Genomic DNA, 26,789 nt, shown 5'->3' on the forward strand with positions numbered 1-26,789 from the left:
ACTGTACACAGTACTCCAGATGTGGTCTCACCAATACCCGATAGAACTGTAGCAAACATCCCTACTTTTATATTCCATTCCCCTTGCAATAAACGACAACATTCCATTTGTTTGGAATTCCAAATCCATTCTTTTATGGTTTGCATGGTAACTTGAAAAAGATGAGGCTTTAAAAATATTTCCCTCCCTCCGCCTTGCGGTGGTTAATAATATTCATGACGAGTTTCAATTTATCATAAACGAGCAGGGCGTCTCAGCCCTCACTACTGCGGGAGACACCCGAATGGAGTTTGACACCTAGCAAACAACTCGGAATTGCTCTTTGCGTTCTTAATCAGAGTAAGATGGTGTTCATATGCACTTTTGATTTTAAAATCTTTGTTTCAGAAACGAGAAATCATCTCGTTTAACATCTTTCTTTGATTAAACGCTGTACAAGACGAAGATTTGTAGCACAGTAAACATTAGTTTTATACATTGTTATTGGACTTATTTTGTTTTTACAGGGACGGCAACCGATAGCTATAAGTGCTGAATCTGAGTTCTGAATCTGACAGATGATGTAAGTTGTTGAAAAGGATCATTGGGTTCCTTGTTCTCTCTAGTAATGAATTAAAGTATAACCGGCTGATGTGACAACTTTTTTCAGTGGAAGTCATTAGTTCTTAGAGTATACAAGGCCATACATACCTACTGGAGTCAGTTCCTCAATAATGAAAGTAATGAAGCTTTTTCCATTCGATGAATATTTATACCAAGACCGTTGCACGGTTTGAAGGGACACGACTAAAGTACTACAGACCGGACTGTGAGCGGGAACTTTTGACAAAACTGTGCTCATGGTTTTCTGTTTGCTGGGTGATAGGTGACGGAGCTGAGAAGATGGCAACTGAATATGTGAGAGTGATCGTTTTGCTTCTTGCACTTGTGGCTTTGGCAACAAATGAAAGCCGCAGCCGTAACATTGGTAGAAAGAAGGGAAGAAAACAACACGGGTCAATTATCCAACAACTGGACCAGGCTGCAGGTATGACAGCATTGCCCAACTTTATATACCTTTCTATTATTGGTTTGAGAGTGCTTTCTTAGTTTGTTTTCTAAATAAAAGTTGTGATACTACTTTCCACCTTAAACAACATAAGGAGGAGTTGGGATTGTATACGTTTCCTCCATTAGAACAGTGCCTACATTCCTATGTCTATGTTCCTATTCCAAAAACAGTTCATTGGCTCTAAAGGAAACTCCTGGGTTCCAGAGGTGATATCTAAATTCAAATTATTTCTTATATATGAGAAAAACGTTTTAAGAATTATTAGTTTAGGGTGCAAAAATAGTCAATCAAAAAATTCACCAGATTCAGAGATCAACTTAAATCAGTTCAGACAGATCTGTTTACTCATTAACAGTGAAGGTAAGACAAGTGAAAAGGCTGCATTGAAATAGTGGGCTTGGTGGGAAGGGAATTTTTAACTGTTATTACAGTTTCTGTCTAAAATGACAGCCTGAAACATCACAATAATTTTAAAATACATAAAATGGCCAGGAAACTAGACGGAAGGATTAAAGTTATTTGATTCACTTTGTGAAGGTTATTAGTTCAATGTAATCCTGTAGATGAATATTCTGTTTTTAACCCCATTTTTGAAAGAAGGTTAGACACACAGCTAATATAAAAACATAAAGTGCTGGAAATACACAACAGGTCAGGGAGCATCTGTGGAGAGAGAAGCAGAGTTAATGTTTCAGGTCGGTGACCTTTCATCAGAACTGGCAAAGGTTAGAAATGTAATAGATTTTGAGCAAGAGAAATGGGGGAGGCAGAAGAACAAAAGGGAAGGTGTGTGATAGGGCAGAGGGCAAGAGAGATTAAATGAATTAGATGTCATGGAATAGAAGGCAAAGGGAGTGCTAATAGTTGTAGTAAAAGACAAAGTATTAGCCCAGAGCAAGTGTCAATGGTAGAATAATGAACAGCTCTGTCCAAAAGAAAAATCATGAAAAACAAGTTTAAGACAGGCATATGGTTGCAAAAATAAAAAGTAAAATAAAAAAAAGAATGGAATTCATGCTCTGAAATGATTGAACTCAATATTGAGTCCAGAAGGCTGGAGGAGAGTGCCTACTCGGAAGATAAGGTGCTGTTCCTTGAGCTTGTGTTGAAATTCGCTGGAACACTGCAGCAGGCCAAGGACAGAAACGTGGGTGTGAGCACAGGCTTGGGAATTAAAATGGCAAGCAACCAAAAGCTCGGGTCATGCTTGCAGATTGAGCACAAAGCGGTCACCCAATCTGTGTTTGTTCTCCCCAATGTAAAGGCGACCACATTGTGAGCAGCGAATACAGTATACTAAATTGAAAGAAGTACAAGTAAATTGCTGCTTCACCTGGAAGGAGTGTTTGGGGCCTTGGATGGTGAGGAGAGAGGAGGTAAAACAGCCGGTATTACACCTCCTGCGATTACATGTGAAGATGCCATTGGAAGGGGACAAAATATTGGGGGTGATGGAGGAGTGGACCAGGGTGTCACGAAAGGAATGGTCCCTTTGGAATGCTGACAGGGGAGGGGAGGAGAAGATGTGTTGGTGGTGCCGTCATGCTGGAGGTGGTGTAAATGGTGGAGGATGATCCTTTGATTGTGAAGAGTGGTGGGGTAGAAAGTGAAGACAAGGGGAACCCTGTCATGGTTCGGGACGCAGGGGAAGGGGTGAGGGCAGAAGTGCGGGGAAATGGGTTGGACACAGTTGAGGACCCTGCAAACCATAGTGGGGCGGTGGTGGGGGGGGGGGGGGGGGATCCTTAGTTGAGGAAAAAGGGAGACATATCAGAAGCGCTGTTGTGGAAGGTTGCATTATCAGAGCAGATGTTTCAGAGATGGAGAAACTGGGAGAATGGATTGGAGTCCTTACAGGAGACAGGGTGTGAGGAAGTGTATTCGAGGTAGCTGTGAGAGTTGGTGGGCTTTTAATGAATATTAGTAGAACAGCCAATCCCCAGAAATGGAGACAGCAGTCAAGGAAGGGAAGGGGAGTGTCAGAGATGGAGCATGTGAAGGTGAGAGAAGGGTGGATATTGGAAACAACGTTGGCAGCTAATATATATTAACTGAGACACAGAGCCACAGTTATAAACAATCAGTGAATATGGTGCTCAGACTGGCAAGGCAAACACTGCAGTGGATCAGGGTCTTCTATTATGATCATGCATTTCTGGACATGTGAGTTACACTCCCTTTTGGATCCACAAGTGTAAACTAGTTGGGCACTTTTCTCTTAGGATAGTCCAGGACCGCACAGATATCATCAACAATGCATGTAACAAACAACCTGCATTTTTATATTGCTCCTGGAATATAGGAAGAGCACTTTATAATAAGGAGGAAAGAGATATGGTGAACACATGAGCATGGGGAAAGTAAAGTCAAAGATCAGCAAGTTCAGAAGCATAAATCAACCTATCTAGTCTGTAGACCTGGTGAAAAAATTCCTGTCAAACCCTTACTTAAAATAATAGACATAACTTCTGTTCAGCTCTATTAATTTATAAATAACTTGCCTATTCATGCCTCAAAATAGGACTAAAAGGGGCTTGAATTGGTTCACCTGAAATAGACACCTGAGTTAATGTTTCAGATCGATGACTAAGTAACTGCTTTTCTTTCTTCACAGATATTGCCAATGTTGCTGAGTATTTGCAGCATTTTCTGTTTTTATTTCAAATTTCCAGCATCCACAGTATTTTGCTTTTAATCTTTTTTTTCTTTGCTGCAGCTTGTGATTTATATGCCATCCTTAATTGACATCCTCATTTGGAAATTCTTTATCATGAAGATTAAATATCAAATTATAACAACATTGCATTTTATCATGCCTTTAGCATAACAAAACATCCCAAGGAACTTTACAGGAGCTTAATCAAACCAAATTTTACATCAAGCCACACAAGAAAATATTAGGACAAGTGGTCAAAGAGGTGGGTTTTATGGAGCGTTTTGAAGGAGGAGAGAGAGCTTGAGAGATGGAGGGGAATATGGATGGATTTCCAGAACTTAGGGTCTAGGCAGTTGAAGGCAGGGGTGAAATAACAGAGTTACTCTGATTTCACAGATTTTATGGAAATAGTCAAAGCATTTATTGAATGCTTCCAATCATAACTGCATCAAAATAATTGTGCAATGTTTTTATAATGTGTTAAAATATCGTCGTCAACCATAGTATTTATATTTATTGCATCACCCTTTCAGACTCGGTTAAAAATGTACAAAATCTGGTGTCCTGGACTTCCATAGGATAAAAATGAGTTTTAAACTGAGAGAGTAGGGCAGCAGGGCCACTTTAACAATTGCATATTCTGAAAAAAATCATATGGTAAAATTCATTCAATCACATTTTTAATTCTAATAGTAAGGTGAAAGAATAAACAATGATGTGCATTTATAAGAGAATTTTGTTGTTGTTATTAGATCCCAGCTGCATCATAGAAGTTGCTTTCATCTTGGACAGCTCCGAAAGTGCCAAAAACTTCTTGTTTGATAAAGAGAAACAATTTGCAATTGAATTCACTGAAAGAGCTTTGCAGTCTGAACAGACAGAAAAACAGGATCTAGACTGGAGAATGGCTGTTCTACAATACAGTAGCTCTGTCAAAATGGACCATACTTTCCGAGACTGGCAAGGGTTTGATCTTTTCAAAAATCGTGTACAATCCATGAATTACATAGGTCATGGCACATACACTTCCTATGCCATAGGAAATGCTACTCAGCTCTTTCAGACTGAGGGAAAGCAGAACAGTGTGAAGATAGCCATTTTAATGACAGATGGGGGGAATCATCCCCGCAATCCAAACCTTCGAGATGTCGCAGCCTATGCTAAAGAGTATGGCATTTTCCTGTTTTCTATTGGACCTCCAGGCATTACTGCAGAACTGTCAGCTGTGGCAAGCACTCCATCTTCACAATTTGTCCACACCATAACGGATACCAATCTCACAAACAATACTCTCCATGAAGTGGTAAGTAGGGTACTCAACCGACTTACTTATAATTCACACTGCTAGTGTATTTTTATTTGGAATTGGACTGTAAGAATTACATTACATGAATCCTAATGGCAGTGCCTGTTTGATATACAAATCCATGCATTGCTGGTGTAGGAATCTGATGCCTTTAATGACAGACATTTATGCAGTATTTAATCTCAGCTACCTACAATAGCTGAATTTCATAGAACCATAGATGTTTATGGCACAGAATAATACCACCTCACAATAAACCTGTGCTGACTGTTTGCTAGACAAAACAAAACTCATTTCACTCCCCCACTCTTTGCTCACAGCTATGTATTTTCTTCAAATGTTCATTCAATTGTCTCTTAAAAGAAACAATGGCCTCTGCCTCTACCATTCCCTATGGAAAACCATCCATGCTACAACAACCTTCTGCCTACAAACATTTCTCCTAACCTCACTCCTCATTCTCTTTGTGACAGTTTTAAATTAATTGTCTCTCATCACTGACTCCCTAGCTAGAAGAGGCAATATTTCCCTATTCATCCTGTCAAAGACTGCTAAAGTTTAAAAACATCTATTATATCTCAGCTTAGCTTTATTTAGCGTCATGGAAATAGTCCTAGTACCTCAAGTCTCTCACCACAATTATAATTTCTCGTCCCTGTCATCATCCTGATATATCTGTGCAGCATGTTCCCTGTGACTTCAATGTCCTTTCTCTAATCGAATATTTAAAATTATGTACAATACCCTCACTGTGACCGAACCGATAGTTGGCACAAATTTATTACTCTTTTGATTCCTGTACTGTATGCCCCTTTTCATAAAATCTATAATGCTCTTGGCCTTTCTATGACTTTATCAACCTGCGCTTTCAAGAAATGAGGGCCCTGATATTTACTAGGAGGTGGGGAGAGTGCAGGAAGCGTGGTAGAGTAGGGAAATCTTAACAAGTCTGGGAATGTGGTGGTCCTGTTGAATTTAATGGTAGGACCTCCTTAAGTTACTTTTCTCCTATTTCCCTCCTGGAAACTGGCCAAATTATCAGTATGACTGGTTGCCAGGAAGGACAACTAGTAGCAGGAGGCCACAGCTGGGGAGTCCTGACGGGACATCTTCTTGTAAGCCGGGGTGGCAGGGTGGAGTAGAAGATTGGGGCTCAGAGGGGTGCGGGGAAGAGGGAAGCCATCACGGGAGTGAGTGAGTGATAGATCAGGGCTGAGGGTGGCTGGAAAAACGGCACTGGGCATGTATGTGCTGAATTGGGGGCACATTTGTTGTCTTTACATTTTTAACCCTCACTCCCAGCCCTTGCCTGCCAGTTGTGGGTGAGGGAAGGAGGTTAACATTGAGGCCGATATTTTTAAATGCCTGGGTCTCTATTAATCCACATCCTTTCGTGTTGTTTATTTGAATGCATATTCACATCCGCTGCATCTGTCCCAAGGGAAAAAGGAATAAAAAGATAAGATCAATGGGGTTGGATGAAGAAGGAGGTTGACATGGATCAGAAACACTGTGGGGCTTATAAATAAAATGTAGCTATGTAATTTGACAAACTAATCCAAATATTCATTTAATATTTCAGCCATAGCTTTGTCCTCCACAATTAAACACCTTCTTTCATCCTGAGTAGTTTCACCCTTCTAACTATTGTTTTGGGTTTTATATGCTTATAATAGTCTTTAATATTTCCTTTTATATTATATACTGGTCCATATTTTCATATTTCCATCTAGCCCTTTTTACGTCCCCGTTACAATTTCTATATTCCCCTGATTTTCTTTAGTACAATTAGCCCTAATTTTGTCATAGTTTAAGTTTTAAGTTTATCTTCTTTTAATCTCTCTATGCATTAAAGTTTATTAAGATTATGCACCACCTTTTTAACTTCTAGGAATGTATTTATTTTGTATGCTGCCTCTTGTATTTGCAGATTTTCTGCTGATCCATCAACCAGTTTGCTAACTTTCCTGCCAAGTTAATTTGGGCTAGATTCCTTCTTAACTCGCTGAACATTATCTTTTGCCACTCCAACACTCTTACCTTTGAGCCTTCAGTATGCCTTTTTATTCTTACGTTGAAGTTGTGGCCATTATTTTTCAAATAATTGAAAATAGTGCAGAGTGCTCTCTCGTTTTTACTTTCAGATGGTAGCTGTTCATCCTTCTGCTATTCACACCTCCTTCAGACACATCTTTTGTTTCTTTACTTGTCCCATTACCACTCCCTTTGGCCCTGCACCAGCATCTCTTCTGTCATTTAATCTCTCCTGTCTTCCATCCTATCACACACCTTCTCTTTTGTTCTTTTTCACCCTCCCCCTTTCACTTGCTTTGAACCTATTACATTTCTAACTTTTCCCAGTTCTGATGAAAGGTCATCGACCTGAAACTTTAACTCTGTTTCTCTCTCCACAGATGCTCTCTGACCTGCTGAACATTTCCAGCATTTTCTGTTTTTATTTCAGATTTTCAGCATCACAGTGTATTGCTTTTGTAATACTTCTTTCCTTGTTGGTCTGGAAACATATTGATCTAGGCAGGCACAGTTTCACACTTACTGCTCCCGCACCATTACCTCTGGTGTCCCTCAAAGATTTATGCTTGGCCTCCTCCTATTTCGCATCTACATGCTGACCTTTGGCAATATCATTGGAAAGCACAGTGTGAGTTTTCCCATATTGACGACACCCAGCTCTACCTCACCGTCACCTCTCTTGATTCCTCCACTGTTGCTAAATTATCATGCTGCTTATCCAACATCCAGTACTGGATGAGCAGAAATTTCCTTCAGTTAAATATTGGGAAGATTGAAGCTATTGTTTACAGTCCCCGCTCCAAACTCTGTTCCCGAGCTACCAAATCCATCCATCTCCCTGGCAACTGTCTGAGATTAAACCAGTTTGTTCACAACCTTAATGTCACGTTTGACCCCGTGATGAGCTTCCAACCTCATATTTGTGCCACCACAAAGACTGTTTACTTCCCCCTCCATAACCTCACCTGCCTTTGCCCCATCTCAGATCATCTACTGCTGAAACCCTCATTCATGCCTTTGTTACCCCTAGACTTGACTATTCCAACATATTCCTGGCTGGTCTTCTACATTCTACCCTCTGTAAACTTGAGTTCATCTAAAACTCTGCTACCTGTGTTTTAACTCACACCAAGGCTGGAAGTTTATGTTGGGCAGGAGGCCCTGCCCACCAGCCAAAAGTTGGCAGTGAGCCCGCTTCTGCTGGGCCTGGGAGCCACGCTATGATTTTACGTGGCCCAGGCGCTTAATTGGTCTCTGGCAGGACTTCCGCCCCTCTGAGGTAGGAAGGCCCGCCTCCAAGAGTTGCTGGCCAATCAGTGGGCCGGCAGCTCTCAGTCCCTGCAGCACCTCTGGGAGCGGTGGCCACAGCTGGGACTGCACCCAGCCAGAAGAGCAAGAGGGACACTGGCTCTGGAAAAAAGGTGACCCATAACAAGAGGGAGCAGAGAAGAACCAGAGGAGGACAGGCAGACCTGCATCTCCTGAGCCCTCTGAGGAGATGGTGCTCCGTATCATGGGGCCAGCTGTGACCAAGGCCATTGCATCCAGCGTTGCCAAGAACATTCAGGATGATGCTATATTCCTGCCTAATGCACCGACTCAAATCCCACCTCACCCTCATCTTGTTTTCTGGCATGAAGAGCAAGTTGTAGATGGGGTGACCATGGACCTCTTGCTTTTCACCCCACCCCTCTTCCTTCACCCCAGTCCTTCCCTGATGCATTTCTGCTTTCAGATATCCAAGAACTGCCGGCCAGTCAGCTAGTCTCACCATGAAGGGCGCAAGCAAGAGCAGACATCTGATGAAGAAGCACTATCACTTCATCTGACATTCGCAGCCACCAGCTCAGATACTCAGGCACTGCGCATGTGTTAGAGGGTAGTGTAAAGTCAGGATCAGCATGTGGTGAGTTAGCAGGCACAAGTAGGCTGCAGCCAAGCCAGGGGGAAGCTCACCGGAGGGCAAGATTCAGATAAGTACTGCTGCAGAGGACTCAGATGAGATGTTCAAATGGGTGGCATACAGGAGAACACTGATGGGCATGTGCACCGAGATGCTTGGTATTTTGGCAGGCCTGCCACAGAGCCTGTTGTCACTGTCAAGGAGCATGGAGGAGTCTGGCTCCAAATTGGTACAGGACTTTGCGCAGAGCTTGGAGCCCGTCCTTTCCAGCGTGGAAGTGGTGGCCAACTCCATGACAGCACTGGCAGACACACACGTGTTGAAGCGTCTGGTGGCCTATGTCTCAGCTTCCATTGTAACACAGGTGGAAGCTACCCAACATCTCAGTGCTGCAGTGGAAGCTCAGACTGAGATGATAAGAGCTATGTTTGGTGCCATGCAGGCTCAGACTGCTGCCATCATGGCTGTGAATACCAGCGCTCAAAGGGGAATCCAGTCATTCACAGCAGTCTAACAATCTGTCCTCCAACAGATTACTAGGACTGCCATCTCGGGGGAATGGCAGCCGTTCTGTGGTGCGTGAAACTGCTGTCCTCTCTCAGGGTTACAATATTCATGCGATTGACACTGCCAATCCACCAGTGTCCTTGCTGTTGCCTGTCAGCCAGCCAGCCTGGACTGCTACCACCCATGCCGAAGTGGTGCAGTCAGAAGCTGGGTCCTCAAGGCCCAGAGTTGTTCGAGGTTGACATGCAACACCATCCGCAGTCTTTCCCAGTGAAAGTCAGCAGTCTTCCACCAGCCATGTGCTGGATTTTGAGCCAGCATGTAGAAAGTCCGACAAGAGAAGGGGCGGTATTGGACCTAATCCTAAGGAATGAAGCCAGACAAGTGGTAGAAGTGTCAGTGGGGGTGCATTTTGGGGATAGTGACCATAACTCGGTAAGATTTAAGGTAGTTACGTAAAAGGACAAAGAGGGACTGGAAATAAAAGTACTGAATTGGGGGAAGGCCGATTTCAATACGATAAAACAGGATCTGGCCAAAGTGGACTGAGAGCAGCTACTTATAGGAAAGTCTACATCAGACCAGTGGGAGTCATTCAAAAAGGAAATAGTGAGAATTCAGGGCCAACATGTTCCCGTAAAGGTGAAGGGTAGGACCAATAAGTCCAGGAACCCTGGATGTCAAGGGATATAGAGGATTGGATAAGGAAAAAAAAGGAGGCTTATGGCAGATTCAAAGCACTGAAAACAACAGAGGCCCGAGAGGAGTGTAGAAAGTGTAGGGGGGTACTTAAAAAATAATTAAGGGAGTGAAGAGGGGACATGGAAAAGCACTGGCGGGCAAGATAAAGGAAAATCCCAAGGTGTTTTATAAGTATATTAAGGGCGAGAGGATAACCAGGGAAAAAGTAGGGCCCATTAGGGACCAAAGTGGCAATCTGTGTGTGGAGCTGGAGGACATAGGTGAGGTTTTAAATGATTACTTTTCATCTGTGTTCACAATGGAGAAGGCCGATGTCGGTGTAGAGATCAGGGAGGGGGGTTGTGATATACGTGAACAAATTAACATTGAAAGGGAGGAAGTATTAGCTGTTTTAGTGGGCTTAAAAGTGGATAAATCCCCAGGCCCAGATGAGATATATCCCAGGCTGTTATGTGAGGCAAGGGAGGAGATTGCAGGGGCTCTGACACAAATTTTGAAATCCTCTCTGGCCACAGGAGAGGTACCAGAGGACTGGAGGACAGCGAATGTGGTACCATTATTCAAGAAGGGTAGCAGGGATAAACCAGGTAATTACAGGCCAGTGAGTCTGACATCAATGGTTGGGAAACTATTGGAAAAAATTCTGAGGGACAGGATTAATCTCCACTTGGAGAGGCAGGGATTAATCAGGGGTAGTCAGCATAGCTTTGTCAGGGGGAGATCGTGTCTAACAAACTTGATTGAATTTTTCGAGGAGGTGTCTAGATGTGTAGATGAGGGTAAAGCAGTTGATGTAGTCTACATGGACTGCAGTAAGGCTTTTGATAAGGTCCCGCAAGGGAGACTGATTAAGAAGGTAAGAGCCCATGGGATCCAGGGCAATTTGGCAAATTGGATCCAAAATTGGCTTAGTGGCAGAGGTAGAGGGTGATGGTCACGGGTTGTTTCTGCGAGTGGAAGCCTGTGACCAGTGGTGTGCCACAGGGATCGGTGCTGGGACCCTTGCTGTTTGTAGTGTACATTAATGATTTAGACGTGAATATAGGAGGTATGATCAGTAAGTTCGCAGATGACATGAAAATTGGTGGTGTCGTAAATAGTGAGGAAAAAAGCCTTAGATTACAGGACGATATAGATGGGCTGGTAAGATGGGCGGAGCAGTGGCAAATGGAATTTAATCCTGAGAAGTGTGAGGTGATGCATTCTGGAAGGACTAACAAGTCAAGGGAATATACAATGGATGGTAGGACCCTAGGAAGTACAAAGAGTCAGAGGGACTTTGGTGTACTTGTCCATAGATCACTGAAGGCAGCAGCACAGGTAGATAAGGTGGTTAGGAAGGCATATGGGATACTTGCCTTTATTGGCCGAGGCATAGATGATAAGAGCAGGGAGGTTATGATGGAGCTGTATGAAACGCTAGTTAGGCCACAGCTGGAGTACTGTGTACAGTTCTGGTCACTACACCATAGGAAGGATGTAATTGCACTGGAGAGGGTGCAGAGGAGATTCACCAGGATGTTGCCTGGGTTGGATCATTTCAGCGATGAAGAGAGACTGGATAGGCTAGGGTTGTCTTCCTTACAGCAGAAAAGCCTGAGGGGGGACATGATTGAGGTATACAAAATTATGAGGGGCATTGATAGGATAGATAGGAAGAAACTTTTTCCCTTAGCAGAGAGATCAATAACCAGGGGGCATAGATTTAAGGTAAGGGGCAGGAGGTTTAGAGGTGATTTGAGGAAACATTTTTTCACCCAGAGGGTGGTTGGAATCTGGAACACACTGCCTGAAGGGGTGGGAGAGGCAGGAACCCTCACAACATTTAAGAAGTATTTAGATGAGCACTTGAAACGCCATAGCATGCAAGGCTATGGGCCAAGTGCTAGAAAATGGTTTTAGAATAGATAGGTGCTTGATGGCTGGCACAGACACGATGGGCTGAAGGGCTTGTTTCTGTGCTGTATAACGCTATGACTCTATGAGCCATGCTGCAGCCCCCAAGGTAGCACTCCATTGGAGCACCAGGCCAGGCAAAAGCACCCGCACAACAGGTACTGAGGTATTACAAAATAGTGAATAGTCCAGTTTTGTATGTATTACTGGAAGGGTTCTTGGATATAGTTATTAAGGAGTGTTTTTTTTGTTGGTGGCTTTTATTTCAGGGTTTTGGCCAAGAGGATGATGTCATGGTATGTAGCGGATGGATTAAAAGGTGGGGAATTGGAGAGCAACATCTTAGGGGAACCGGAGTCTCACTATTTACTCACAATGGGCCCATCTGGAGTGAAGGGGTCCCGAATGCCTCCTCTCTGCCTCATCTCCTTTTCCTCTTTCTCCCTCTGAGGTGGCTTCTGAATGCCTGTTGTAAAATGCTGCACTCTTGTGATAGCTAGGTTGTGGAAGTCGCAGCAGACCACTATGACCTTGGACACATGCTCTGTTGCCCCACAGAGCAGTCCAAGCATTGGAATTGTTGCTTCAGGACGCTGATGTTTCCTCCACAACTTTCCTGGTTGCTGTATACTATATGTGCTCTGTCTTTGTGTGGTCAGGTGATATATGGTGGTCATTCGCCAGGTGTAGAGCAGGTATCCCTTGTCACCCAGCAGCCAGCCTCTGGTTTTTTGTGGTGGCACAGAGCTGGTGGGATGGCTGACTGCCGCAGAATGAATGTGTCATGGCTACTGCATGGGTAGCAGGCATTCACAGAGAGGATCTTCTGGTCATGGTCGCACACCAACTGGACGTTGATAGGGTGCTAGCCCTTGCGGTTATGGAACATTTCCCCATTAACATGTGAGGCCTGCAGAGCTACATGCATGCAGTCAATTGCACCCTGCACCATTGGCAATCCTGCTAGCCTGGCAAATCCACATAAAAACATAATAAAAACAGGAAGTGCTGGAAATACTCAGCAGGTCAGGCAGCATCTGTGGAGAGAGAAACAGAGTTAACGTTTCAGGTCTGTGACCTTTCATCAGAACTGGTAAAGGTTAGAAAAGAGTTAAGTTTTAAGAAAGTGAAGGGGCGGTGGCGGGGTGGGTGGCGGGGAGGGGGAGGTGGCGGGGCTGGTGGGGGGCGGGTGACCTGCTGAGTATTTCCAGCACTTGCTGTTTTTATTTCAGATTTCCAGCATCTGCAGTATTTTGCCACATTTTTGGGTGTCACTGGCAAGGACAGCATTTATTGCCCATCTCTAATTGCCCTTGAGAAGGTAGTAGTGAGCCGCTGTCTTGAACCACTGCAGTCTTGCAGTGTAGGTACACCCACAGTGTGTTAGGGAGGGAGTTCTAGGATTTTGACAGTGAAGGAACAGCGATATAGTTACAAGGTCGGATGGTGTGTGACTTGGAGGAGAACTTGCAGGTGGTAGTGTTCCCATGCACCTGCTGTCCATATTCTTCTAGTTGGTAGAGGTCATGGGTTTGGAAGGTGCTGTCGAAGGAGGCTTGGTAAGTTGCTGCAGTGCATCTTGTAGATAGTGTACAGTGCAGCAATTGTGTACTGGTGGTGGACGGAGTGAATGTTTAAGGTGGTGGATAGAGTGCAATATAGGCTGGAATTTTTACGCCCCCCCCCATAAAGAGCGAAATGGTGGTAGGGGTTTGGGTGGGGGGGGTGGGTAGTGGGTGTGTAAAATGGAGTTGGAGACTCTGGGGGCCCTTCCTGTCCCAGGCCAGTTAACGGCCTCCTCCCGCCGCCAGGGTGATTTTACCGTTGGCAAACGGGCGGCCCAGGCCAGAGAAAAGCGGCCTGTTAAAAGTAGGTGGCTTACTGATGGCCTTGGGAGGGGGGCCCTCCTGATCAGGTACCCTGTGCCAGACGGAGGATCGGCCCCGATGCCCCAACCACCCCCAATGTCCAGCATGCCCCCTGTCTCCCCAGTTGACCCCCCGTGCCTCGCCGGGGCCTGACTAATCACCCCCAGCGAGGCCCTCAAAACACCTTTCCCGGGGTCGTCCTTCTTCTTCTTCTTGAAGCAGGGTTGTAGTCCTAGCAGTGGCCACCGCTCCCATTGACGCTGCTGGGACTAAGAGCTGCCGGCCCGCTGATTGGCCGGCAGCTCCATTAGCCGGGACTTCTTGCCTCAATGGAGGTGGAAGTCCAGCCTCAGACCATTTAAGGGCCTGGGGACCGTAAAATGTGGTCTGGATCCTCAAGCCAGGCAAAGACGGGATCGCCACTGACTTTTGGTTGGTGGCTGGCTCCTGTCCGACGAGAGTAAAATTCCAGCCATAGTGGGCTGATTTTCCTGAATAGTGTTGAGTTTCTTGAGTGTTATTTGAGCTGCACTCATCCAAGCAAGTGGGAAGTATTCCATTATACTCCTGACTTCTGCCTTATAGATGATGAGCAGGCTTTGGGAAGTCAAGAGGTGAGTTACTTGCCATAGAATTCCCAGCCTCTGACCTACTGTTTTAGCCACAGTATTTATGTGGCTGATCCAGTTAAGTTTCTGGTCAATGGAACCCCCAGGATGTTGATGATGAGGGATTCAGGATAGTAATGCCATTGAATGTCAAGGGGAGATGGTTAGATTCTCTGTTATTTGAGATGGTTATTGCCTGGCAATTGTGTAGTGTGACTGTTACTTGCCATTTATCAGCCCAAGCCTGAATGTTGTCCAAATCTTGCTGCGTGCAGTCATGGACTGTGATATCCCAGAAAGCCAGGTGATGAAGGATAGAACTTGAACCAATCTTTGCACACTTTTATGAGCATTTATTTACAGAGATACACATTACAAATGTGCACCTCCTAACCCAACAACCTCAGTTTCAGTCTGTTCTTATTTATAAAAGCACCAGTGAATCCCCACTTAATGCCCACTGTCTGCATACAATTAAATACAATTAAAGAACAATTAACAAATTCCTTTCTCTCTCTAAATAAAAATTAGCGTTTAATGTACAACCAAAATTTCAAAGCAAATTAAATCTAAGTCTTCCATATTCTGTACAAAGCATTATATTGCAAGATGCCCCATCTCTAGGACCCTTAATAATTTCTTCATACATGATTTTTTTTGTAAAACAATCCAACAGTTGATGACTTGCATCTACCCATTTAATTTTTGCAATTGCCTTTCTATCCAGCAATTACTTCAAGTCAATCCGTAGCCTTTTCTCATTCACACTTTTAATAGTGTGTATATTATCCCACAAGGAACGATTATCTACATCGCATTCAATGGGTATACTATCTTCAGTACACCGATTGTATAGAATCTCATTTAAAATATTTGACAAATAGAATCCCGTATCTATTGCATCCACCAGAGCCAGTGTTCCGGCAGCCAAAGTCCTTTTAACAACCCTTTTTATTTTCTTAGCTTCCCAAGCTACAGGACAACATTTCTCATTTTCACCCATCAGAAATATTATGGAACCAGCTGTGCTAGAATACCCATCTCCTTGAGGTGCTGCAGTGAGATAGATATCTGCTGCAGCACCATTGAATTTCTCTCAGCAGGCTGCCCTTGTATGATAGGGATCTGGTCCCAGCATAATCAATAAACCCAGATACAAGGAAAATCGGTTATGGTGAGGGGCAACATGGTGGCTGCATGCTCCGCTCTGAACCTCCTCCTGCAGCAAATTCACATGGGAGGAAAATCCGGCCCCTGGGTACATTTTGTAAATACTATTTAGTGTTTAAAAGCCATAGTTACTTAAGGAGATCAGTTGAGCATATGACCTTTTTTCTTTTTGTAATCTAAATGAACGAGCTGTTAAAATTGAAATTGTATTTAAAGAATTTATTTTCCTTTGGTAAATTTGAATTTATTTTAAGGAAATATACTTCAGCAACTACAAAAACATTTGATTTTACCTCTACTGCTTATTGTCAATTAACTAATAGTAACTCTCAATATTCTGTTACAGACAGAATTGAGAACTGAAACCCCGGATCCCTTCCCTTTACTGTCTGTAATCAGTGTGTTTTTGACAAGGAAGATGTGTGTGTTTCTTAACCCCCGAGTGTGTGGCCAAGTTGAATAACCTGCAGCACGCTTTTTGTGTGTTTAACTAAAGAAGATTATTTTTATTCACATGTTCAACCCAAAAGTCTAACTCTACATCACTCACGCACCACTCACACACACACACTCAAGAAAGAAAGCCGTTAAAAGGATAGTGCACTTTTACAAATTGCGAGCAAAGGAATAGTTCATAAGTAATGTGACTTGGCTCGCCTTGGGGAAAAGACATGTGTTTCGGGCCAGGTGAGTCAGTTTTTGAATACACAGGCCAGGTCAGCTGACCTTTGGTGGCCATCTTTGCAGCCCAAGTCCACTTTTAATGTCCATTGTGGTTCATTTAAAACAAAAAAATGCAGTTCCAGAAGATGCTGAGTTGAGTGTAGTCCTTGTTTAAAGTTATGAATAGGACATGCCTTTACTGGGTATGACAATTCCCACCACAAAGTACTGAACATGAATGATCTTTAAATTATACTGTGCATAAAATAAACAGGTTAATCTGTCTGCACAGTTGTGATGCTCAGTTCTCAATGTACCAGCAGCTCTCACTTGGTTAAATGCCTTTAAATCAGTAGCTGCTTTGCATCCTCTATTTGCTCCAATGGTGGGAGCCAAAATATATTTATATTGATGTCATTGCATTGACAAAGGTTTAGCCCATGTACCTGCATGAATTTATAAATACTAAAGCATAGATTATCCTCCTCAAATATTAGCAAATGTGTGCTTTACTTCTTTGTATGAATTCCTTTGTCCACTCTTTTAATGCAGGTGTTAGCCTGTTTATTTTATGCCCACAATATCTTAAAGATATAAATCTTCATCATTTGCAGAACATCTGGCAGAGTTAATCTAAAGGTTGATTATGAATACAAAACAACTAAAAAAAATCTATAATTTGTAGTTGTATAAAGATTTGAATTACCTAACATTACATATTTTGGAGAATTATATACATTTTGTAACCAATGAATTTTTTTCCCTTTTCTTTTTTCTTTAGCTGAAAGTTGCCAATCAATCAGTAAGTCCTTTACCATTTACAGTTTTACCATTGCCCTATTTTTCGGCATGTGCTCAAATGACATTAACTTAAATATTAATTATTCCTCAAATACTATGGACACATGCACTGTTTTTATTTCTATATAGTGCCCCAAACCTAAGCCATGTACCTGTGAAAAGGGGGAAAAAGGAGAAACTGGAGCTCCTGTAAGTATTGTCAAAATCTTTGTTGCTGAACTTATTACCTTTAGATGCATGCTGCCACATTACATGGATTTGAAGAGAAGCTGATTGTTGTTGGCATTAATCTTCCTTTCTGACCAATACCTATTGGAAGGATACCCTAGCTGCACACATTGATGTTTCATGAAAAGAAAACTCAGCTGTTCTTCAACAGTTGGGATTACATCAAAGCAAACATTCCCAAAACGTTGGTGTAAGAACCAAACAGTATCTAAACCTTGTGACTAAATTTTAAAAAGCAGTGGAACCTGCACACTGAGGAGAAAGGGATTTTTAAAAACAAAAGGAGGAACTTGGATAAAATAAAGATACAGTTATACTGCCATTCTTACATTGATACGAAACAGTTTTAGCTGCACACCGATGTGAATGTGGCATAATAACTCGACAGTGACACCCCTATCTGATTTGAAATGCAGCAAAACCATGCACTTTAAATCTAGGGGAAGTTGTTTCATGCAACTTGGGTTTGATACAGAATAACTCCAGAGAAGTGTGAAATTGGGTTTAAAAAGCATCAAGTTCTCTGAAGACTCCATTGCCATCTGTATCAATGCCTTTTGTTATGGGTGAGAAATGCTTGTTAGCGTTAATTTTTTGTTTCTAGTTTTTTTATGGGTCTTCTTTACAAATCATTAGCCACCACCACTGGGACAGCAGCAGTTCAAGGAGAAACCCCACCACCACCTTTTCAGGGAAACTAGGGGTGAGCAATAAATGCAGCCTTCCCCACACACCACCCACACCCCAGAACAGATAACAAAAGAATGGAATAGGTCATGTTCAGAATATAGTTCCTTATACTCTGGCCCAGCAATAGGTTTTAATTCATTCTCAATGTGTATATAACCCCTTTGATGTGCACAAAATTCAGCTGAAGAATATTAACTACTAGAGAAGGATGAAAAAGAATCAACTTGTTTGATTACTGGTTACATCTCCATGGAGGATGTATGTGAGCTGTTTCATACATCTGCTGTGATTTATACTATTTTCTAACATGAGTCTATAACTTATCCCCCTATGGATAAGCAGCTAATATATGGATGATTCATCTTGGCCTCCTCCTGAGGTCCCGAGCATCACAGATATCAGTCTTCAGCCAATCCGATTCACTCCACGTGATATCAAGAAACAGCTGAAGGCACTGGATACTGCAAAGGCTATGGGGCCTAACAACATTCCGGCAATTGTACTGAAGATTTGTGCTCCGAACTTGTTGCACCCCTAACCAAGCGGTTCCAGTACAGCTACAACAATGCCATCTACCCGGCAATGTGGAAAATTGCCCAGGTATGTCCTGTACACAAAAAACAGGACAAGCGGCACAGTGGCGCAGTGGTTACCACCGCAGCCTCACAGCTCCAGTGACCTGGGTTCAATTCTGGGTACTGCCTGTGTGGAGTTTGCAAGTTCTCCCTGTGTCTGCGTGGGTTTCCTCCGGGTGCTCCGGTTTCCTCCCACATGCCAAAGACTTGCAGGTTGATAGGTAAATTGGTCATTATAAATTGCCCCTAGTGTAGGTGGTGGGGAAAATATAGGGACAGGTGGGGATGTGGTAGGAATATGGAATTAATGTAGGATTAGTATAAATGGGTGGTTGATGGTCGGCACAGATTCGGTGGGCCGAAGGGCCTGTTTCAGTGCTGTATCTCTAAATAAAAAAAAAGTCCAACCGGGTCAATTACTGCCCTATCAGTCTACTCTCGATCATCGGAAAAGTGATGGAGGGGGTCATGGACAGTGCTATCAAGTGGCACTTGCTTAGCAATAACCTGCTCACTGACGCTCACTTGGGTTCTGCCAGGGCCTCTCAGTTCCTAACCTCATTACAGCCTTGGTTCAAACATGGACAAAAGAGCTGAACTCAAGAGGTGAGGTGAGAGTGACTGCCCTTGACATCAAGGCAGCATTTGACTGAGTATGGCATCAAGGAGCTGTAGCAAAACTGGAGTCAACGGGAATTGGGGGAAAACTCTACGTTGGTTGGATTCATACCTAGCACAAAGGAAGATGGTTGTGGTTGTTGGAGGTCAATCATCTCAGTCCCAGGACATCACTGCAGGAGTTCCTCAGGCTAATGTTCTAGGCCCAACCATCTTCAGCTGCTTCATCAATGACCTTCCCTCCATCATAAGGTCAGAAGTGGGGATGTTCGCTGATGATTGCACAATGTTCAGCATCATTCGCAACTTCTCAGATACTGAAGCAGTCTGATAAATGGCAAGTAACATTCGCACCACACAAGTGCCAGGCAATGACCATCTCAAAAAGAGAGAATCTAACCATCTCCCCTTAATGTTCAATGGCATTACCATCGCTGAATCCCCCACTGTCAACATCCTGGGGGTTACCATTGACCAGAAATTGAACTGGAGTAGCCACATAAATACCATGGCTACAATAGCAGGTCAGAGGCTAGGAATTCTGCAGCGAGTAACTCACCTCCTGACTCCCCAAAGCCTGTTCACCATCTACAAGGCACAAGTCTGAAGTGTGAATGAATACTCTCCACTTGCCTGGATGGGTGCAGCTCCAACAACAGTCAAGAAGCTCAATACCATCCAGGACAAAGCAGTCCCTTTGATTGGCACCCCATCTACAACCTTTAGCATTCACTCCCTTCACCACCAATGCACAGTGGCAGCAGTGTCTGCCATCTACAAGTTGCACTGCAGCAACTCACCAAGGCTCCTTCGACAGCACTTTCCAAACCCGCGACCTCTACCACCTCGTAGGACAAGGGCAGCAGATCCATGGGAATACCACCACATGCAAGTTCCCCTCCAAGCTACACACCATCCTGACTTGGAACTATATCGCCGTTCCTTCACTGTCACTGGGTCAAAATCCTGGAATTCCCTTCCTAACAGCATTGTGGGTGTACCTACCTCACATGGAAGGCAGCGATTGAAGAAGGCAGCTCATCACCACCTTCTCAAGGGCAATTAGGGATGGGCAATAAATGCTGGCCTAGTCAGCGATGCCCACATCCTACGAATGAACAAAAAAAATATGCCCACCTATTTGAAATGTTATAAGTCTTATAAATTAACTTTTGTTTAGTAAATACTGTACTAACATCTGGATATTAATTTAGGGGAGAAAAGGAGACCGAGGTAAAGATGGCAGCCCTGGTGCAAAAGGAGTACAGGTACTGTAAAAATACATTATCATTTCTATAATGTATTTCATCTTCAATTTTCCATTAAATGTAAAGTAAAGGCTAATAAGAGCATTTTCAGTATAAAGTCTGGATCTTCATGAACCCAAAAATACACCATACAAATGATGATACCTTTTAACGAAAGGAAAGGATTCACAATCTCTCAAAGAAATATGGGGGGAAAGTTCTAAAAAAGGTACTTTTCTCTTTTGTCCCACCTTCTTCAAGAGCTAAACTGCAATCATTCCATTAAAAGTGAAGGAAAGTCTAAGGGGAATGTTAGAATTTTAGAGTTCCTGTTTGAGATTTTTTTTCACATTCAGTTTCTCAGACCACTGACTCCTGATGAACTGGAATGAGCCTTTATTTGACCACTATCACAGCAATTTGGGATTAACTCAGAATGTGAACTGAAAACCCTCATTGTCGTACTTCAACTTGTTGGTTATATCATGCACCCTCACGTCAGCTTCCTCCACTTTGAACAATGATAGAACAAACACTCCACTCGACCATGACTTAGGCTATAAACTGCTGCAGATGTAACAGGCAGCTCTGAAATTTGACCATCATCCTCATTTCAAAATTTGGTGAACTGCTGGCACAACAGGAGTGAGTGATGATCACAATATTCTAGAGGCTGCTGGGGTGTGTGGGAGGAATACTCCTGCTCCTCCTGGCTCCACAGGCATGATTTTTCAAAGCTAAAAACTAAACTTGTAATAAGAATAATATGGTTTACTTTGTCGCAAACTCTGAGTGTTGTGAATGCAGATGCAGAAGAGGAAAGGTGATCAGACGGTTTAGATTTAATTACTTTGTGTAGAAGATGGTGAATGTGTGGAACAGATTCTCGGAGAGGAACTGGAAGTGGAGAGCAAATTCAAGAGATAGCTGGATAAAAGTGAAACAGTAAGATGTATTTGAGATGGAGGGTGTTTGATAATTTTCCAGACTTTGGGATCAACCTGATGGTCCTGTACATTCCTGTGTACACTGAAGGATGGATTTGGATACCAGAAACTATGGGCAGGATTTTTCTAGCCCCGGGGTGGCAGGCTGGGAGGTGGAGGACCCAGAAAATAGCAGGGAGCTGTGTGGGGACGGCTCCCTGATGTAGTCCCGTTGCTGGGGAAGTTTCCCAGCAGTGGGACTGGACGCGGATTGGCTGCCCACGGACCGAGGTGGGCAGGCAATTTAAATAAATAAAGACTCTATTAAGAGTGATTTTCCCAGCCATCCAGCATTTTGCTGGCCGCCGCGTAGGGAGGCCACCAGCTTCATGTAGGCGGCCTCCATGCAGCAAGCTGGAGAAACCATTGGAGCCATGGCTGCATGCCCCAATGAGGGGGCCGCGGGCAGGGAAGACCTCCTCCCAAGGTCCAATTGCGCCATCTGGAGCGGTCTTCTTGCTTGGCCGCACTGATTTTAACTTTTCGACTTACCTCTTGAGGCGCCCTCTTGATCCCCGACCTGCTTCAGCAGCAACCACTCTCCCCTGGGGCTGCCAAGGCATCAGAGCTGCCGGCCCTCTGACTGGGCCAGCATCAACATCATGCCCGCCATCCTTAGTTGGACCCCTATTTGGTGTGAACGTCAGGGTCCAGAAGCCCATGGTAAAATACTGCCCTGGGGAACAACTGCACACAAACAGTGGCCACAGAACCACTTAGTGACTTTATCATTCTGCCTGCTGACTCTCCCACATTTCAAGAAGGTTTGCATCTTTCAGAGTGTTCAGAGTTCAGCCTGTCCATGGACCGAATAAAATTTCAGCCTGGATGGTAGCCATTCAACTTTGCTGTTACTGCGTTTAATCAGATTCATTTATGTTACAGAGCTGCCTCTGGAACTAATGCTGCAATACAAGTGTTGCATAAGAGGAGCACAAGGGAAATACAGAGTGACTTTTTCATTTTCCCAGGATCTCCCTTCCCTTTCGCATTACCACCCACAGAGACATGGCTAAGATCAGAAGTTTTATGTATGTAGGATATTGTAGATGGAAGCATGACTGCTGTCAGGAGGTTAATTTTAACTTTTAGCAATAGTGAGAAATGGGTGATATTGGACTGGCCACCCATTGTACACATCTCCTGATTTTCCTGATCGGGAGAGGTGTATATTGGGTGGCTGATCCAATATTGCCCTTTTTACACCATTGCCAAAAGTTAAATTGCCCCCTTTTTTCTTTTCCTTTTTTTCCCTTTCCTTCTTTCTCTAGTCTGTGCTAAGAATATAATAGCCTAGAAATTGGATTGCACCCAAAGTGGAGTGAAGTCCAAGTCCAGTACATTTGAACATGCCGAAAGACGTTATCAGCAGGATCACAGCAAACTGGTCTACCGAATCTATTTGTATACAAATGGTGAGCTGTAGGTGCAAGTCAATTTAGAATGATAATAATATTGTCGCATTGGCAATCATTTAATTGCTGCTGGAAAGATTGTCTGAAAATCTTTCAGATAAGATTATATTGCAGTGTTCTAGAAGTGGTCTTGGGATACAAATTACTTTCTGCACTTGCCTCCAGCTTTCCCATTTCCTGTAACTTCCAGGATTTGGTTCCCTTGTATAAGGAGGGCTCCACTCTTTGAAGGGGGCAAGGTCACTAATGGAGGTTTCCCCTTCTCCTGTTGCTGAGTGCTGTCTTCTATTGTGAACTGATTTCTCAGTAAGAAATGAAACACGGATACAGGTTAATACAGACTGAGAAATTAGATTTAAGAAGACCATGTCATAAGGTGGTAAGAGGGAAAATTGGTTCATGTGGATGAGGAGGAATACAAGTTTTTGTACTTTAGCAGTGGGCATATTTGTGCTGTGAGATTGCAAGTTGGTGAAAGTAGAATAAGGGCAATGAAGACAATAGAGACTGTGAGGGGCATTAAATAATGACCTTTTCCTTTGTAAGAAGGATAGCCGGCCAATGCCGTTTAATGCCACTTCTGACAAGGTCAATGAACAACTTTTGATATCTGCTTCTGTCTTTAACTTTGAAAGACTTGCTACTTGTCCGGTTGTTCAGAATTAACCTTCTCTGATTACAATATGTTTTAAAATATTACTTTATTGAGCAATAAATAATATTTCAAATTCAAAACCTTTTGAAAGCTGTGAAAATATGGTAAACTATTATTTTTGATTCTTTGTTGATAGGGGCAACGTGGTTTAAAAGGAGAGCCTGGAATTTCTGGTCAAAAGGTAAGTACATTTCTCATTTTTAGTACTACTGGGTAAATGTAAGTTATTAATCACACACTTATAGGCCAGTTATATTGTTCCAATCTGAAGTTGCTTTGGCTTTATGTCAATGCAAAATGTGGTATAAGTTGCTCAAATCAAGTTTAGGCAATTGGTGTGAGATAATTTCCACAAGACATTCTTGTGCTGCTCCAGCTTCATACCAGTACTTTATAACTATAGTTAGACCACCTGAGAATCTTTGAAACTATACTTTGAATCTTTTTAATATTAGCAGGGAGCCAATTTTCCATTGGCTTGTCACTAACATTAAAATTAGTCTGGTTTCCCTGAATGTAGAGCAATGTAAAGCGGACAGTATAACTTGGATCTGCCAGCCATGAGCTGTCTGAAGCAGAGGGTTGAGAGCTGGAGTAGCAAGCTACCAGATTGCAATTCATCTTGTTTTTGTCATTTCCCCTCTGGTAAGTGTTCCCCAACTTAGTTAGAATATCTTAATTGCAGCCTAATCAATGATTTATTTCTAGATCCAGCATTAGCTTTTTGTTGTTGTGCCCTATCCCCCCATTTATGAAATCTAAGATCATTTTTTTCCAGCTTGATCAACTTATTTGAACCCATACATTTTCCTGCTTCTTTGCTTCTGTTAACACATTTAGTTTACATTTCCTCTCCTAAGAACATAAGAAATAGGAGCAGATGTCGGCCATACAATAAGATCATGGCTGAACTTCTACATTGAGTGGGCAAATGCATGGCAGATGCAGAATAACGTAGATAAATGTGAGGTTATCCACTTTGGTTGTAAAAACAGAAAAGCAGATTATTGTCTAAATGGTGATAGATTGGGAAAGGAGGAGGTGCAACGAGACCTGGTGTCCTTGTACACCAGTCGCTGAAAGCAAGCATTCAGGTGCAGCAAGCAATTATGAAGGCGAATGGTATGTTGGCCTTCATTGCAAGAGGATTTGAGTACAGGAGCAAGGCTGTCTTACTGCAGTTATACAGGGCCTTGGTGAGACCACATCTGGAGTATTGTGTGCAGTTTTGGTCTCCTTATCTGAGGAAGGATGTACTTGCCATGGAGGGTGTGCAAAGAAGATTTACTTGTCTGATTCCTGGGAAAGCAGGATTGACATATGAGGAGAGATTGGGTCGACTAGGCCTATATTCACTAGAGTTCAGAAGAATGAGAGGGGATCTCATAGAAACCTATAAAATTCTAACAGGACTAGACAGACTAGATGCAGGGAGGATGTTCCCGATGGCTGGGGAGTCCAGAACCAGGGGTCACAATCTCAGGATACGGGGTATGCCATTTAGAACTGAGATGAGGAGAGATTTCTTCACTCAGATGGGTGGTGAACCTGTGGAATTATCTACCACAGAAGGCGGTGGAGGCCAAATCATTAATTATATTCAAGAAGGAAATAGATATATTTCTTAATGCCCAAGGGATCAAGGGATATGGGGAAAAAGCGGGAACAGGGTACTGAATTAGACGATCAGCCATGATCTTTTTTGAATGGCAGAGTAGGCCCGAAGGGCCGAATGGCCTACTCCTGCTCCTATTTTCTATCTTTCTATGTTTCTATCAACTGCACTTTCCCACCCTATCTGCATATTCCTTGATTTTGCTAGTGCCCAAAAATCTATTGATCACAGCCTTGAATATACTTACTGAATGAGTCGGGTCTAGAATTCCAAAGATTCACAACCCTCTGAGTAAAGAAATTTCTCTTCACCTCAGTCCTGAATAGCGGACCCCTTATCCTTAATGGCCGACTCCTTATTCTACCTTCTCAAAATCTATCTCGTTACATTTCTACACATTGGGCAGAAATTTATGGTGCCGCTGCTGTAATCGGTAGCGCACGTAAAACATGGCGGTACACCCATGCGGGCTGCACGTCGCGGAGCTGCCGCGATATTAAATGTGGTGGCTCATATAAATAGCCGGGGAGGACCGTGCCCCCCCCTCCCGCCCCCCCGATGACATGGAGGGGTCGAGTGAGTCCGCCCCTGCAATGGCACCAGCTGCCTTTGTGCAGGTGCTGATGCTATTTTTAATGGGCTTCGAGCCCTATCGTTACATTTAAATATTTAAACGAGAATGGATTAAAAAAATTTAATTAATTGATCTTGCCTCTCTCCCACCCACCCCAACAACCATAGATTTAACTCCTTGCCCTCTACCCTCCCAGAATACTTACCCTGTGCACCTGACCTTCCCTCCACAAAGTTCATAAACTTTAAACTTTACCCATTCCCACCATGCCCTATACCAATGGAATGACTCTGACGCTGCTCCCCACCACCACCTTCGCACTGAAAAACATACCTGCTCCCCCCTCTCCACCAGTGTTCTGCCTTGGATCCCTGAAGGTGCGGGAGTGCCGGCCCACTGGCACCAATATTGCTCCAGGACGGATGGCGGGAACGCGATGGTAATCAATTCATTTATTTATATTAATTAACACAGTTAAATTAGGCTCCCGTTGCTTAGCAGCGGGAGGGGGCCGCCACAAGGCCTCACCACCGCCGGCAATATGGGGCCGGGCCTTCCCGAAGTCGAGGTCCATGGCAGGCCTCGCCTGAAGGCATTTTCTGGCCCCCCTGCCCCCCCACGACACAGGGGTTCTGTAAAATTCAGCCCATTATCTGTTCAGTCTACTAAGCTCTCTTGGCCTTCCTGAAGTTGGTTACAGTCTTGCATGTTTTTTGTGTCATCTGCAAATTTGATATTGTATCCCTTATATAACTCCTAACCCTGAATCCTGGAGGATTCTGCTGCATATATCCCTCCAGTCCAAACATCTGTTGTCCTTTAGCCAACTTCCTCTTAATGCTGCCAAATTCCTTTTCATACCATGTACCTTAATTTTATCACCACTCCTATATGGTAACTTGTCAAACACCTACTGTACTTCCTTTATCAACACATTCATTATTTCTTCAAAAAACTCCTATCAATCACACCACCTACTTAATCAATTATTTAGCTATTACTTGCTCAAACCAAACCAAAG

General features: G+C 43.4%; 1 protein-coding gene across 4 annotated transcripts in view; it reads left to right on the forward strand.

Moving 5' to 3' along the window:
• The first annotated feature begins 284 nt into the window (after positions 1-284).
• Positions 285-26,789, forward strand: part of LOC137346255 (collagen alpha-1(XXVIII) chain-like) — a 311,231-nt gene continuing 284,726 nt past the window's right edge. For all 4 annotated transcript variants that reach the window (XR_010968689.1, XR_010968688.1, XR_010968690.1 and 1 more), the window contains exons 1-7: positions 285-339; positions 866-1,027; positions 4,460-5,010; positions 17,146-17,166; positions 17,295-17,354; positions 20,491-20,544; positions 23,716-23,760. Coding sequence is in view for 1 of the 4 variants with exons in the window: in XM_068009727.1 (XP_067865828.1) it covers positions 883-1,027; positions 4,460-5,010; positions 17,146-17,166; positions 17,295-17,354; positions 20,491-20,544; positions 23,716-23,760 (876 nt within the window). In the remaining 3 variants the exon portion in view is untranslated. The remainder of the gene's footprint in view (positions 340-865; positions 1,028-4,459; positions 5,011-17,145; positions 17,167-17,294; positions 17,355-20,490; positions 20,545-23,715; positions 23,761-26,789) is intronic.

This window comes from Heterodontus francisci, chromosome 2 (genome assembly GCF_036365525.1).
Source record: "Heterodontus francisci isolate sHetFra1 chromosome 2, sHetFra1.hap1, whole genome shotgun sequence".
In the NCBI taxonomy this organism is placed as follows: Eukaryota; Metazoa; Chordata; class Chondrichthyes; order Heterodontiformes; family Heterodontidae; genus Heterodontus; species Heterodontus francisci.